The following is a 16,947-nucleotide window of genomic DNA, read 5'->3' on the forward strand; positions in this document are numbered from 1 at the left end:
AGTAATTACATGGAATCTATAGTGGTAGAGCCAAGAAAGAGATTGAGTTCTTTAAAAGAAAGAGAATATTTTAAACAATAAAGGAGTATTTCTTCCACTGAAGAAGGAATCCACTATATGTTGGAATAAGTAAATATGGCCTAGAGTGAAGGAAAACTAAAGAAAGAAATATATTTCCAGAAAATGTTTTTTAGGAAAGGCAGTATACCTAGTAGTCATTGATTGCCTTGACGAATACCTTAACGGAGATTAAAAATAAAAATCTAATGATAGAAGAGCAAATTAAATAATGGGATGATAAAACAATTAGTAAAATCTTAAAGAAAGTAGAATAATATGTGACAGTTTAATAAACTTTCTTATCTAATATTTTGTTGTCTGGAACATTTTATTAAGCATAAATTCTCTGCTTTATCAGTGTCTTTTGCATTGCCTGACATGTGGTAGATAAATATTTGTTGAAATAATTAATAATTATTAATGGTAATTTTGAGATGCCGTAAGATTTCATTGTAATTATAATACTTGTACTGAGCATTTTGCTAATAACTCTTTTACTTTTCCTAACAGCCCTACAATGAATTGTTTTCCCCATTTTATAGTTGAGAAAGCTGAGGTTCAGGAAGGTTGAGTGACCTGCCTACAGACACAGGGCTGGTGTGTGAGAGTGGTGATTGAAGCCCAGTTTGGTCTCAAGCTATGGTTCAGATTCTTCCTCTTTGCTACTGCGGTTCTCTGAATTACTCAGTGAGAGACTGAATAGTTTCCATCTGATACCGGAGTGAAGAGGGACATGGACGCTTAGCAAAGGAGAATCAGTAGATGCCTTGCTCTGAAGGATTTCTCACATAGATTTATGATTCTTCATCCGGGACTTCAGAAGGCTGGGTCATGTAGTCATTTGTAATTTTGCTGAGCCACAGGTTGAATCATAAGTGTGGAGAGGCCATTCTGTGGGAATGAGTCACCCTGCTACGTGAACCCAGCCAGCAGCAGCTCACTGTGACTTGGCTGTTCTTTGTCATTTATGCAGTAATGCTCATAAAAAGATGCATCAACAACAACTGTTGCTGTATGTATAATGCACCTTAATGAAGGTTAACTGTTCAAGTTGTGATGAAGTCAGAGAAGATGAAGTGGTCTCAGAAGTGATAGTTCTTGTCCAAGTTTTCTGTAGGAAATTTTATGCTAAGGGGTGCTTACAAATTTGAGGACTCAAGAGATTCAATATCCAGTATGACTTCTAGAATGTTATTTCACATTTGAGCAAATTAAAGTTTGGGTGACTTGCCAAGGGCACAGAAGCTAGTAGGGTGTGTGCACCATGGTTTATGTTTTCTGTGCTATCTTCCTTTTCTTTTGCTTTTTAAGTAACTAGTAGCCTTAGGTATTTGGCTCTGCCTTTAAGTGTGGTTCATGCATCTGTCCTTTAACCTTCTAAAATAAATGCTATTATTCCCCCGTTTAACAGATTAGGTTCAGAGACGTTAAATAGTTTGCCCAAGGTCATGCTCAGCTAGTACAGGGTGGAGGTGGGATTAAGGCACAGCAGTCTGATCTCAGGGTCCATCATTTTACTCTGTACTTCTGTTGAGCAAAAGAAAACAAAACGAAAAAAAGCCTGGGATTCTTTTTTTTTCACAGTTTATTTAGAAGTCTGCAATTTTTTCTTTAGAGTCAAATGCCGAAATGGAAATAAGCACCAAGGAAAAAAAGAGTGAGAAGATGTGAGCCTCGGTTCAGAATTAAAACGGCCTCTGACAGTGGTTCAGACTTCTTCTGCATCAGAGGTCCTCTGTGTGTGTTGGGCAGCCCTTCAAACAGAACAGGCCTAATGAGCTGAATATTTGTGTCTAAGAGCTTTAACAAATGTGGAAGTTACCATTTGGTTTTCTACTCCTGGAGTGTAGGAACCGGAATAGGTGTGACATTCCAGCCTAAAGCCACCCCGAGCTGTTAATGAGTTTTTGAAAATCCTTCCAAAGTGACTATAAGATCTTTTTTATTTCATCTGAAGGCCTGGCCTGTGGGCATGGTAAGACCCACTATGGTGGGAACTCAGTTCTTCCTTCCCTTTGCTGAAGCAACCATGGAAATATCAACATGGCTAAGATTTACCTGAATTTTATGACCACCAAATCACGAAAACAAGACATTACCACATTGGCACATCTTGTGGTTTCCATGTGGTCTTTCCCTAGAATTCTGCCAGAGTTCCTAAGAGTAGCTACTTAATTCTCACAATGTTCCCTCTAAGGCTTGCCACCAGCTTGCTAAGAATTCTGAAAGCTAGCATTCATCATTAAATATTTCCATCCAGTGTGCTGAACTGTAACTTACAATGAAATAGAATTATAGTTTACATTTTGTTTCTGTGATTAATTAACTCATAGCTGCTTTGCTTTTCTGTGCACAAGGTTCAAAATAAAAAGGGCAGTCAATTATAATTGTTATTTATATCATCAGAAATGACTTCTTTCCTTTTCATCATAGTCTTTTTCATTAATGATTGTTTAATTTTGCATAATTACTTGAGATTTTTACTGCTATTCACATTTGACATTTGGACAAATAGAAAAGGGTCTAATTTATCTTCCTATTCTAACATACTAAAAAATATTCTTTCCACATACAGACTATTTTTTACAAAAAAAATTGAGAGGATTGCACTTTCACTGGGGACATTTATATAGGCAATTTTAAAATTCTATGTGTATTTTGTAAAATGTTCTCATACTTTTAAATAACTTAGAGAACTTCAGATGAAAGCTCTTACAGAAATGCAAATTATGGCTGATTATATTTGAATGTCATTTTCCAAAACAGCAAGGATGGAATTAAACAACGAAGCTTAGGAGACAGTAAAAATGATTTAGAAATTCTGACCCAGGTGAAGGCAAAGTGGTGCTCTCTGTGTTTATTGAGGGCAATATACTTTCATAGCTAGTGGAGCTTGACTCCTGAGTTATTGTTCATAGCTGAGACTAATATTATAGCTTTCACTGTGGAGGTTAATTTGAATTGAGTCAGCGTTAAACTTTCTCACTAGACTGATCTTGTCACAGTTAAAAGAAAGCGCCGTGTTTATTTTGTCCCCTGAGCCTTCGTTCATCTGTTCTTCCTCCTTGGAAGTGTCATACATCTTCATCCCCACCTGCCAGCTAAAGCCTGTCTTCTCTCTGACACCTTGTTTGACCTCCTCTGTCCCTACTGAGTTCTATTTGCTCGGTCCCCTTGTAGCATTGTTCATGTACAGACCTAACCATGTTCTGCCCTGTATTGTCAGGCACTTTTGGAAATAGTGAGGTCTTGTTTCAATAAATGATATTTTGTGCGCCTGGAGGGACAGTGTCGTAACTCCTTGGTGCTCTGTGCATTGTAAATATACTTATTATATATTTACAATCATACAGTTTATGGCTGAGTAAAAGCTTAGAGAAAAGATTTGGTCCAATTGCGTCATCTTATGGACAAGGTAAATGAAGTTATAAGGAAGTAAAGCAGTTTCTCCTAAGGGTTATGGCTACTTAGTGTTATGGGTAAAGCCAGGACTAGAAGTTAGATGTTCTGATTTCCAGATTAGTACGATTTCCACTCTTCCTTCCTTCCTTGCATCCTTCATTTGACAAATATTTATTGAGCATCTACCAGGTGGCAGGCAATCTGCTAGGCCCTGACACTGCAGTGTTGAGCCTGTCTTGGAACTTATGCTTGATCAGGGAGGAAGAGAGTAACAAATATCACACAAATAGCTGTACACCAGCTACTGAGATAAGTGCTGTTAAAGATTATGTAGTTCTGTGAGAGTAGGTAATGGAAGATTTCCTTGAGAAACTCACTTTGACTTGTAAGACTTGGCATTGTATTTATGTGTACTTTTAAATGCAATTAAATCAGAAAAATACTTGTGTCTGCTCACTTTGTACTGGGCCTGAAAAGAAATTAGAGTCAGCAGACTACAGCCCTTGCCCTCAATTTATAGTCCAGAAGAGGGATAAGTCAAGACGTAACTACTAACCTTAAGCAAAATGTAGAAGTTCCATGGTTCAAAAGACGCAAAGATCGCGTTTTTTAGAGAGGAGGAAAATCAGTAATAACTTCCTGTAGGAGATAGCATATGATACAGCCCCTGAACAAAAGCTAAAGAAGATACAAAAAGAAGAGGGATGTCAGAAAAAGCAAGCAGAGATAGACCAAGATAGGAAATTATAGGAGTTTTCTAGCAGTAGAAAGTAGTCTCATTTTACAGGAGCAGGCTCTTGGTGGAAAGTTACAACTATACACTGTTGAGAACGTTGTCTTTATTTAAATGCCCTTAGAGTCAACCGAAATTAAGGATGGAAATGCAAATATTTTTTCTTGTTCCAACTCCTGGAGCACATAATCCTCTGCTTTGTTTGGTTGCCATCTATATGGACTGTTCCCCCACCCCAACCCGCCGTGGGAACTATGGCTAATTCTCTAATTGCTATATTACCTAGCATCTCATTGGGGTCCAATAAACATTTCATCATAATAGTGAAAAGTGTCTGGTATGTTGAAACTGTTTTCTCTGGCATAAGCTAACTTCTCTAGAAACAGAAACAGAAATCCTTCCAAATGACATGGCTGGCCTAGTGTAGTAAGTATCAAATTCATTTTTTAAATACTACCTAAAGTATGTCACCACATAGCTTTTACCTAATTCAGAGAGAAGTGTCAACCATTTCTCCCTATGGATAGTATAATAGTTTGTCTAAATATTATTGCAGAAAAGTGCTGAAAAATTACTTATTCATTAGCATATGTTAACCAATGGCCAGCTTCTGTGCAGGACATAGTGTTATTGGTCAGGCTTATTAGGGAAGCAAATGGAGAAGAATCTTTTAGAACAAATGTTGCAAATGAGTAGCCCCCAATCCAACTCAGGCATACATATACTTTATTTATCTTTTATAAGGCTGCCAAGATTTAAAATTAGGGATATTTCACAGAAAAAATATAGATTTTTGGCTTTCCTTGAAATATTGGAAAATCTGGCAACCATAGGCCTACATTACCAATGGCAACAATTGGTTGGAGCTAAATAGCAGCTGCCCTCTTTAATTAGGGCGCGTGTTTTTCAGTGTGCCGCAGTTCCCATCACTCCCTATTGCCTGTATGCAGCCTCTTTTACTCATTTCAGTGGCTTCCTGGCCCTTAGGAACATCTTTTAATGACCCTTGTTTTGGAGTGACTGTTGCCTCTATGGGTCTCTTCTCTTTGGTTTCCCATGGCAGTCCTATGGCCAGCCAGGCAATTAATTCTGATCACAAGAACTAGCATCTGTGTGGGACTTTATAGTTTGCAGTGGTTCTCAAACTTTTGCATGCATCAGAATCATCCAGAGAGCCTCTTCAAACAGATTCCTGAGCCTCATTTCCAGAGTTCCTGATTCAAAGGTTTGAAGTTGGATCGGAGAATTTGCATTTCTATCAAATTCCTGGGTGATGCTTCTGATGTGTAGACCACGTTTTGAGAATCACTGACCTACAGTGTTGTAACACAATACAAAGCCGCATGAGGCTGGTGAGGCAGTATGTTCCCCACCAGAAAAAAATGCTTGGAAAGATTAAGCAACTTCCCCTGGGTCATAAGAAGAAGAAGAAGAGTTAGATTCAAAACCCTGTCTTGCGTGTATAGCCAACAGGAAACCACCCTGTATATCCCCGCTTCTGCCCCCAGCTGCCCTCCAAGATCCACAGAAGCCTCCAGAGAACCCTATAACACAGATGTAGCGATAGGGGCTCTAATTTAGGATTATCCCAGGGTGATCACTGTGATATCTCAGGACACAAAGAGTTAGAACTTGTTTCATACTCAGTGAGCAAGGACAGAAAGGCAGGGGTTGAAACTTGACATTAGACATAGCTGCTGAGGTATGAGACATACCTGCGGGCCAGAGTGGAGCAGGCCCACACTCCAGTGCTTTGTGCTTGGTGGAGTTCCAGTTCAGCAGGCAGAAGGCAGAGTAGATGGGTCCAGTACAGTCCTTGGTATACAGGGAGTTCAGCATTGACTAACAGGTGCTACAGAGCCACGTGGAGCACAGCACTGGGGATTCATTGGGGGAACCAGTGATATTGTTTCAAAGGGTGAGTCTCATGGGGGACTGTGATGGAGGTAAGCCCACCTGGAGTGGGACTTGAGTACAGGAATCCAGGCTGGTAAGATTGCTGGTGGGATAACAAGGCGCATTGCCTGGATAGGATCTGGGTACAGAAGGCAACTATGGGATCCATTTTCCAAGATTGAGGTCCAGGGCAGAGTTAGGGCTTCTCAGTTATTAGATCTGACTGTCAAGGTCAGAGCACAACTAGCAAGAAAGGTGATTTCTTCAGTCTCAGCATGTTGGGCTTCTTAAAACCTTATTTGAGTCAAGATTAGTCTAATGACATGAGGCTCTTCCCACTTACAGGAAGAGAAAGAAGGTAAAGATTGGAAACCAGACAGTGCCTAACATGGATTAAATGTATTAAAATTCTATCTCCTTAAAACTCGATGAAATGAATAATTAGGTCATCGTGTGATCATGATAGCCATTCACTAAGCTAGTTCAAAAGTTTGTATTTCTCTGCAAAATCAAGACTGTTTCAATAAATTATCAGCCATCTGCCTCCAGTTTCCAATGTAATTAGTTATATTTGTTTATTTGCTTATTTATGTGATTGTATAAATTGCTTATGTTATATCCATGAAACCTATTTTGATTGGAATTGTTAGGCAGTGGTGTATTGTGGTCAGTCTGAGGATTGACCATACAACATTTTGATTTCAATCTTACTGAAAACATTTTTTAAATCTCCTTACCTCTTTCCGGCTAAATGTGATATATTGAAAATAATGAAGTCCTTTTTTCTTGTTAAAAAATTGAATAGGCTTCTCAATCTGATAATATAGATAAGGCAGATATGAAGTAAATATTTTGGAAGTTGGAGTGTGTGGGAATAAAGAGGGAATGGTTACTGTTGTTTAAATTAAATCATTAATATTAACTGTTCTTCTAGTGTTTTTACACCCTATCCTAAAGGTGCACTATAGAAACTAATTCTGATTAGTTGAGGAGTCTGATTGGGTTTCTGGTAAGATGTAACACTCATAGGCTGGGTATATTATGTATTTGATTTTAATAAGCTATAAACAGAGAGGGGATAATTATTCCTGTCTTTTTTCCCATTAATAATATTAACTGTTTTAGGATTATGATAGTCACCTAAAAGCAGTCATATGTGTAGCATGACATCCTCATTGTTCTGATGGGAGCTGAACACTTTGCTTTCCTCTAATCAGCTTTAAGTAGCCTCCAGGTTTACTCTAGAGGGAAAAATTGGGGACTGAATTCTCTCTAAGAATAACAAAAATGTTTGCATTACTTTATTATAAACGAGTTTGAAAGCCAGACTGGAAAGAAAGACCTCAGTTTGCACAATGTGATGTGCAAACCAAAAGCAATTTTCAGTGATGGAAAGAAGTTTAAAACTGCTGTTTTTTTGTTTTTTTTTTTTAACAGGCTCATGCACAATTAGTTCGAGAAGTTGATGTGGAGAAGGTGTCTGCTTTTGAGAATCCATACGTAGATGCAATAAAGAGTTTATGGAATGATCCTGGAATCCAGGAATGCTATGATAGACGACGAGAATATCAGTTATCTGACTCTACCAAATAGTGAGTATTCATCCGGAGGCCCTTTAGACCTTTCTCTTCACTTTCATGTGCAGATGCTCAGCAGGGGTAACTTCTGCGTCCTGTGCTTTGTACATAGTGTCTAATTCAAACCACAAAGTTAGGAAGTATAGATATTAAACATGTGCCAACTTCATAAATTTAGACTATAGACTGGCATTGTGAGTCAGGGAGAGTATTTCTTTTACTATTTTCTGTTTGAAAAACTGAAGACTCTAGGAATTTGATTTCAACAACCCGTCTCTTCCCCCAAATTGTAAACCAGTGATTCTCAAACACATACTCCATTGTGATTTGAAATCTTGTAATAATAATTTTTCATATAAATTTCTGATCTTACTCGTGTGCTAGAAAACACCTACACACACTAAGAACTGCAAACAAATATGCTTGATTATGGCTTCTAAAACATCAGACTTCCTAGTTTCTAGTTTCCAGACACAGAATCTTGACTGCTTTCTGGGAGCCACTATTGTGTTGTTGCATAGGTTTGCCTTTGCATGAAAATTGCATGTGAGTCTAATTTTGCATGCATTCCAAAATTATTTTGTGGGCTGTCAATCAAAATCCTGTGTCCCAGGAGAGATTTGCATCCTAGACAGATTTGTTAGCTCTCTAGATTAAATCTCGCCTAACAGAAAGAAAGTAAAGATTTGGCAATCATCGGATTAATGTAATCAATGTAGTCATCAATCTAGATAATCAGGCGCCTGAAAAATGGATTTTTTTTTAGTATTTAGCCAGATTTCTGTCTACATTAATTATGTTAACCCAGCATTTGCCTCTTGTGTTGGTTCTGCGCAGACAGAAGAATGGATGGAAAATATTCAGCAGCCTCAGGCTAGTGCATATGATGAAATAATCTGCTGGATGAGAGCAGACCCATGGGGACAATAAGGAGCCCCATAGGCTGATTGGCATCACTCATTGATGCATAGAAGATCCAAGAGCTATTCAGCTCTGTTTTTTCAATAAAGTTGATCATGCTTTTATCCTAGCTCCGGGCATTTGTATAAGATAAGTTATGATTCGGGTCAGCCACAGAAATGTTGCCTGGTCAAAACAGTTCTTGTATTCTTAAGGCAAATTTGAATTACATGATTCTGGAATGTGATGTAGAATGTGATGTAGAATGCTCATGAGCACTGTGTCTATCATATTTTAGCTAATATTAACCCCCTTCTGTGCCTCTGAAATGTGTACTCTACTCATTCCTTATTTTCTGTCTTTCTTCCACACCTTCACTCACACTTCCTATTCCCAGTCTTTCTCTTCTGTCTGCCTGTCTTCCTCCGCCCCTCCTCCCTTTCTCCCTCACTCTCTCCTTGCCTCCCTCCGTCCATCTTTTCCTGCCTCCTAAACTCCTACTATATAAGTTTCTGTGAGTACAGAGATGAAAAAGATGCATTCGGCTCTTATCTGTTCCAAATTCTACCCCCTCAACCTTTGACCAGCTGTCTTTCTTTTACTTCCTGCCCCCTCTGTCCTTCTGTTTCCTTTGCCATTTCCAATTTCATCAGTCTCCCCGTGTTGCTGTTCCCTGTTCCTGCTTGTTATGTCTTCTCCTATCTGCCAGTTTACCCCTCCACCCTCATCTTTACCCCTCCACCCTCATCTTTGATTCTCTCCTGTAACTCCTCTCTACTTCTCTCTTTGCTACTGTGATGCCTCTCCTGGCCCTTACTAATGAATAAATTCTCCGTTACAGAGTTATACTTACTAGTAAACTCTCCACCCCTTATCATTTCTAACCCCTATCTTTTACTTTTATTGTAAGTCCTGTCTCTCCCTCTCCTCCCCTGTTCTGTTCTTTACCTGTCACCTGTAACTATTCTCCCTACGCAGAGGTCTTGCTATTGGGGCATCAGAGCATCAGTGTCTAATAATTATGCACTTCCTAGGGTTAGGGCTCCCCCTTAGGATATAGTTTGCCTCCTGCTCCTGGGATGGACCCTCTGAGAAATTCCTTTTTGCCCTGAGGACACCCGTATCAGCTACTGTGGTTGTGTTCTTGAGACAAAGCTCCCCCACATGGCTGGTGAAGCCGTGGCCTTCAGTTTTAGATCGGTGATTCCTAGACAGGTACTCATGTGTTAGTGTGAGAATTGGATGCTGCCACAGCTCCTTGCTGAGGGGCAAAGAGCTATCAAAGAGAGTTTCTCCAGACTCCTGGTAGTGCTGTGATTCTGGGAAAGCCACTGTAGAATTCTGTCGTACAGGCTGCGTCTACCATAGAAACACGCCTGCTCTTTGGGCACATCCCTTATGCTAGAGCCAGACAAAGATGTGGGGGCACCTGGGACAGGCAGACCTAAACCCTTTCAAATGACGATTCTTTAAACAATTCTACTTTCCCTTAATGGGCATGGGGAGAAATTGGTTTTCTAAACTATATATATGTGGGTGTATGTATATGCACATACACCAAGTTCTTTTTTATCCATATTTTTATGCAGAAGTAATAAAGTAAATTATAGCTCGTCCTTATACCCACATTTCAGTATACATCTCTTTAAAAAAGCAGGATATTTTCCTGTATAGTAAATAATACCATATTACGCCTAAAATTAATCATCAGTCCTTTTAATCACTCTATACCCAGTTCATATTCAGATTTCCCAAAATCTTCCAAAATGTCCTTTAGCACTGGGCAATTTTAGGACTACACATTTTATTTGGTTGTTTTTCCCCTTAAGGCTCTTTTAATCTGTTAGAGTCCTGTTTGCATTTCACTGGCATGTTGGAGAGATTGGTCTGATTGCCGCCTCATGGTATGATTCAACATGCTTCTGTGTCTCTGGGATCTACTATAAATAGGAGGTTACATTTAAAGACTTGATTGGATTCAAGTTAAACCTGAGTAGAGTAGGTTGCATTTTAAGTGATGTTGTGCCCTGGTTTACCCATTATTGGTGAAGTTAAGGTTCACCACAGTATTAGGGCGCTAGCACCCTCCATTATAAAGTTGTATTTTTTTCCTCCTGCCACCGAAAGCAATCTGTGTGGTGTTACTTTGTCACTGAGTGATCTCTGGTTCCCAACAACTCCTCACCTGATGGCTTTAATTCTAATTGATGATTCTTATTTGATTTAATAATTCCATCAGGATTTGTAACAATGATTTTCTACTTGTATCAGTTGGTCTACATTGGCATTCTTCTGTGAAGTAGATTTTCTCCTCAACTAGTGCTGTTGGGTTCTCCTGAAATACATTTCCTATTGAAAGGTGTATGTTTGAACCTTTTCGTTAACAGTAATTTGTTACATAGACTAAATAGATGGTGACTGTATAATTTATCATCCAAACCAGGACATTTTGAGAAGGAAGGGGTTGCTATTAATAATTATGCTGAACTAGCAGGCAGGGACTGGGAATCTCCTGGTTAAGCCAGGACATTTGGTCATCTTAGCTAAATGAAGCCTAGGAAGGTGTTTTGGTTTTGGTTTTTAGCTCCTGTTTATTGAGCACTTACTATATGTTAGATTCTGTGCTTAGTCGTTAACATGCATTACTTCATTTAATCCTCAAAGCCACCCAAAGTGGTAGATATTTCTTTTTTTTTTTTTTCTCCTTCATTTTCTCTGGAAGACTCTGTTTATTTCAAGGGGAGTAGAACCAATTTATTCCTGCTAGTTATATAAGGAGTTGTAAGTGGAAACCTGAGTTAGCTGGCCCGTATTTCTGATCTCTTCCTGGGATGTTTCAGAACTCTTTATATATCAGTGCCTGAGCAGCCCAGCTGGCCTGCCTTTAATCCCGCTGTGTCAGGGGGCCTGAGTGTTACAGTCACCTTATTCTTCCCCATCTTAGGCCTGGGCACTTTTTCTTAGCCAGGAGAACCTTTCTGGCATCAAGATGAGACTGGTGGCTTTTTGGATTCACCCGTGTGCTGCTGCTGTGTTCCACGCGTTTCTCCAGTGTGGTCCCAGCGGATGCTCTGAACTGCAGGAGGAACACTGATGAGGCTGTAGGTCCCATATCTTCAGCATCACTAATTCCTAATACTGAATTCATTTTCACAGAATAACGCAAAATATTTCCTTTCTCTGTATTGGAGATAGTTGTTACCTCTTTTCCTTTTTGGTTTTTTTTGTGTGTGTTCCCCTGATGTATCTTTAGTATTTTTTCTTGCCTCCTTTACTTCATATGAGGTTTCTATGTTGTTCTTTCTATCTTTATAATTAAAATAAAAAATACTTCATTGATATTCTGGACCTAATTTCTTATACAATATCATCACCTTTCAGAAATCTTTCTGAATATAGGACCAGCTTCTCTGAGTACTGACTGTCTCTAGTTATGGTTCTTCAGTTTAGATTTTGGGAACATGTAGATATCTAATCTCTAGCAGTATGAGAACTGGGGCCTGCCACGCACATCTGCTTCAAGTTTGCAGCATAACAGCTGTTCCCTCCAAGATCCTGCTGTCAGTGCAGGCCACTTGCCAGGGATACTGAGAGCAGAGGCCAAGCATGCCTCTCTTCTTCTTTTCTATCTGGTGAGCTCCTATTCATCCTTTAAGACCCAATTCAGGAGTCACACCCTCTGAAAGAAAGTCTTGCCCAACACCAAAGATAGTGAGTCACTATGTCATCTGTCGTAACACTTCGTACATAATCTCCTTTGTAACTCTTATCATGTTTATTAAAGTATCTCTCTCCTCTTCTCTCAGTGCATAATGGTGACTGTTGATGTTTGACCTTCACAAATGATTGTTCCATGAAATAGTAGATGGGTAGTTTCCACTATTTCAATGACCATGATGGAGGCGCTCTCTTTGGCCATTATTGATGAACTATGAAGTTTCAGAGCTGAAGGCATTAAGTCTTTTTTCCTGCTGTTTTTCAAGGTCTGGGATCTGGAAAACTCTATTTTCAAAAACAATAATAGCTGCTATTTACTGAACACTTACTATATGTTAGATTCTGTGCTTAATCGTTAACATGCATTACTTCATTTAATCCTCAAAGCCACCCAAAGTGGTAGATATTTCTTATTATCCCCATCAAACAGAGGAGGAAACCAGGTCTCAGAGAGGTTGACTAACTTGTTCAAGGTCACACAATTAGTAAGTGATAGGAGTAGGAGTTGAAATCAGATTTGCTGCCTGCGGAGCCTAAGTTTTTAACCATTGTGAAATATAACCTCATGGAGGATGGATAGATGGATGGATGAGAGAGAGAGAGAGAGAGAATTGACAATTGTGAGATAGATAAATAGGTGATAGTTAAATATCTATGGTTAGATAAATCACTTACCATGAAAGATACAAATTATTTATTAATCTTTATCAATATTGCTTATAGGTAGTTCCATATGTACAAAGTCAAGAGGGAAAGTTATGTAGAATTTACTAGAAAACAAACCCAGCAGGGTTTTGATCATCATCCAGAAAACTTACTCATGTTTAACAATGAATCAGTTATTCATACAATATGGAAGATGTTGTAAGTCATAGATAATTCAGAAGTGTTATTTATTTTAGCCTACAGTCTGAACCCCTCTGCCCGCACTCCACCCAATAACTTGTACTGGAGTCAAACTGGAGCCAATAAAAAAGACAATAAAATGATTTGAGCTTCCCTTTTTCTACTTTGATTAGCCAACTTGCTGATGATAATAAGCAATCAGATGGCTCCAAGGACAGGCAGCACTGGTAGAAACAAGGAGATGGGAAATTGCAGATGATGGATAGGCAGTTTGGGATAAGTTTGCAATTGGCTTTAATTTGGTGTATTCCAGTTCTATTTAATAAAAAGATAAAAAGCATTCTAAGATGCTGGAGAGTTTTGTAGATTCCTTTTGTGTGTGTGTGTGTGTGTGTGTGTGTGTGTGTGAGAGAGAGAGAGAGAGAGAGAGAGAGAGAGAGAGGAAGATCAGCCCTGAGCTAACATCCATGCTAATCCTCCTCTTTTTGCTGAGGAAGACCGGCTCTGAGCTAACATCTATTGCCAATCCTCCTCCCTTTTTTGCCCCCAAAGCCCCAGTAGATAGTTGTATGTCATAGTTGCACATCCTTCTAGCTGCTGTATGTGGGACGCAGCCTCAGCATGGCCGGAGAAGCAGTGCATTGGTGCGCGCCCGGGATCCAAACCCTGGCTGCCAGTAGCAGAGCATGCGCACTTAACCGCTAAGCCACGGGGCCGGCCCTGTAGATTCCTTTATTAACTTTTTTGTTATTGATAAAAAGCCTGGGCGTTGTGAAATCTTTAGATAAAGAACACAATAAACAGATGGCTGTAGGTTTACTTTTTTTTTTTTCTGGAGTTCACCACCTGTTTTAATATACCAGGACATCAGGTCAGATGAGTTCACTGCCTACAGTACCAAAAGCTCCCTGACATTAGCCAGAGAACACAGATCTCAGTCACATTGGCATATAGTGAGAAAAGTCCTCACACTGCGGGCTTTTGGCAAAAGACTGCTTTATCTGTGTTCACCTTAAGAGACCAAATAATCCCTAAGCTCACTTGACTGAAGTCCTCTCTAAGGAGTTGAGTAGATTAGATGCCTTCTTGAAATTTCCACATGCTCTAGAGCCCATAAATCCAAAGTACATAAATAAATTAGCTTTTGGGCATAAATCAATGTTGGAGTTTAACTTCATGCTTAACTTTTTAATTTTATTTAAAAATGCACAGGGAATTTTTTTTTTTTTTGTGAGGAGGACCAGCCCTGAGCTAACATCCAATGCCAATCCTCCTCTTTTTTGCTGAGGAAGACTGGCCCTGGGCTAACATCCATGCCCATCTTCCTCTATTTTATATGGGACGCCGCCACAGCATGGCTTAACAAGCGGTGCGTCGGTGCGCACCCGGGATCCGAACCGGCGAACCCCGGGCCGCCGCAGCGGAACGTGCGCACTTAACCGCTTGCGCCACCGGGCCGGCCCCTGCACAAGGAATTTTAATGTTGAATTTAAAATGCAAAAGGAATTTCAGAGGTAAGTTAACACATCCACCTGATTTAGGGCCAAATCCTTTTTGAAGAGGTACCTTGCTAATAAAGTTCCTGACAGATGAACCAAAAATACTTGAAATCCAGGATGTATTGCCTCTAACTCTCACAGTCATCTTGACTTTGCTCTTTATCTGATGATAAAAAAGAAGTATAAGCCTCCTTCAGGCTTTTGGAGGCAGACAAGACCTTTGTATGGTGAGAACGTTGGGTCAAGGTCCAGCCTTCTATGGAATTCCCTCTGCCGCTCACCACCCTGTGGCTTTGACTAAGGAAGCCTCACTTGCCTCAGACGCGATGTGTGATCTGTAATCTCTAAATTCTGTTCTAGATTTTGAAGTCCTCTGATTATATTATAGTAGACTGCCTTTATCTGAGAAACCATTATCCTATGCAGTCAAGTGAAAACCTGGTACCCACAAATTTGCCTGAAAATGTAATGAACGGAGAAATTATTCTCTACGTGGTTAAATTACCAAAAATGCTGTCTTGAGCTCAGAAGAGAGCATTGATCTTGAATATGTTTGCTCTTTTTTAAAGAGTGACAGTAATAACATGGGGTGTCATTTTTTTCACTTGAGTGACATATTTACTTCTATTTTTGTTTTGTTTTGTTATCGAATGAGCCAGATCTCCTAATAACCTTTTGCAAAAATAAAACAAGCAAAACATATAAAAAGCCCAGCACTTGTCTTCCGGAGTGAACTCGCATGATTCTAAGATGCAGTCTTTATTATTTCTTTTTCAGAATGCTTGGAGCTGTTAGAGATGATAAGATAAAGCTTAGATATGTTTAACCCCCCTCAGATCTTCATTACAGAGATGCAGTAAGGAAAGGGCTCAGGTTGGCACCAGTTGGCCTGTTCATTCACTCTGCCTACAGGGCACAGTGGACGTGGGAGACATGCTTCACTTGTCAGTTTGCTGCTTGCTCCATTTTGGCAGAAAGTTTACACCTTCAGTAGTTTGGCCTCTTCTTTACAGTCCTTTCACAGGCTATTCAGGATGATGATGTGCCCAGCTGAAACCAGGGGCGCTGTTACTATAGAACAGAGATTGGCAAACCCACAGGCCAAATTCAGCCTGTTTTTATAAATAAAGTTTTACTGGAACACAGCCATGCTTATTTGTTGATGTGTTGTCTGTCGCTGGTTTTGTGCCCAGCGGCAGAGTCGAACAGTTGCAACTGAGACTGTGTGGCCCACAAAGCCTAAAATATTTACTACCCGATTTTTATCAAAAAAAAAAAAAAAAAATTGCAAGCCCCTCCTATAGAAGACGACTGAATATTGAAAGACAGCTGTACTCTGCTGTCACTTCCCCCATTTAGATAGAACCCAGCTTAGGAGTCTGATGCTCTGAATTAACCCAGAGATAAGTTTTAGCTTCTGAGAGAATGGAATGCCTGCCTTCCTTCAACAGTGCTCCATGAATGTCACTTTGCACAACAAAGCTTTTGAGATGAAGTGAGCATCAGAGAGCGCTACTGTATTGTGTTCCCAGGTAGTACCTCTAAATGCTGAGCAAAGAACGTCTAGTACTAAAGATGGTATAAATGACCAGAAATGTTCATTCAGTTGATTTGGCTCTGAAAGCATATGTGTTTCCTGTGTCTTAGCTTTGCCCCATCAGAGTGCCGGTTAAGAAGAGTGTGATAGGATTTAACAATCAGTTGAAGCAAAGGTAGGACCGACAGGCTTTTGTAAGGGGCCTAAGAGAACATGTACCTGACTAGAAGACAACCCCACCCCCACTCACAGGTGAGCCCAGGAACCTTGTTGTCTCCATGTAACCCTTAAGGTCGTTCCGTTTCTTTTATTTTGACTCCCCACCTCCAAGGAGTCTTTGGACTCTGATAGGCTGACCCTGATGTTCTTCTTCATTATCACTATGGCTTCTTGATTGAAAGTAATGAATTGAATTTTGATCTGTAGTTAGTTCAGTTAGGTTAGTATGACCAGCTCCTCAGAACTGATCATCCTTGTCAAAATGCAAGTTCTGATCCTACAGAACCAATATCCGAGTTCAGGTGACAGGACCAGGAGAGACCTACCTGCTTTAGTCAGGGACCTCGTGCTCATGGCTGACTCTTGGCTACAGCCACTGGGACCTCTCTTATGACCCGCATAATATCTGCATTGTAGTATGGTTATTTGCAGCATGTTTATCCCCATTGCCAGAGGACAAGCTCCTTGAGGACAGGCTTCATGTCGTTTTTTTCTTTGTGGTTCTCACTCAGTGCTATGCACGGTGCCTGACTCTCAGTGTAGGCCCACAGAGAAAGTTGT

General features: G+C 39.9%; 1 protein-coding gene across 1 annotated transcript in view; it reads left to right on the forward strand.

The window, feature by feature from the left end:
* Nucleotides 1-16,947, forward strand: part of GNAQ (G protein subunit alpha q) — a 288,961-nt gene that overhangs the window by 190,405 nt on the left and 81,609 nt on the right. The window contains exon 3 of the mRNA XM_004439624.3: nt 7,529-7,683. Within this exon, the coding sequence (XP_004439681.1) occupies nt 7,529-7,683 (155 nt within the window). The remainder of the gene's footprint in view (nt 1-7,528; nt 7,684-16,947) is intronic.

The sequence above is a fragment of the Ceratotherium simum genome, chromosome 20 (assembly GCF_057802395.1).
Source record: "Ceratotherium simum simum isolate JZ-2026a chromosome 20, ASM5780239v1, whole genome shotgun sequence".
Lineage (NCBI taxonomy): Eukaryota > Metazoa > Chordata > Mammalia > Perissodactyla > Rhinocerotidae > Ceratotherium > Ceratotherium simum.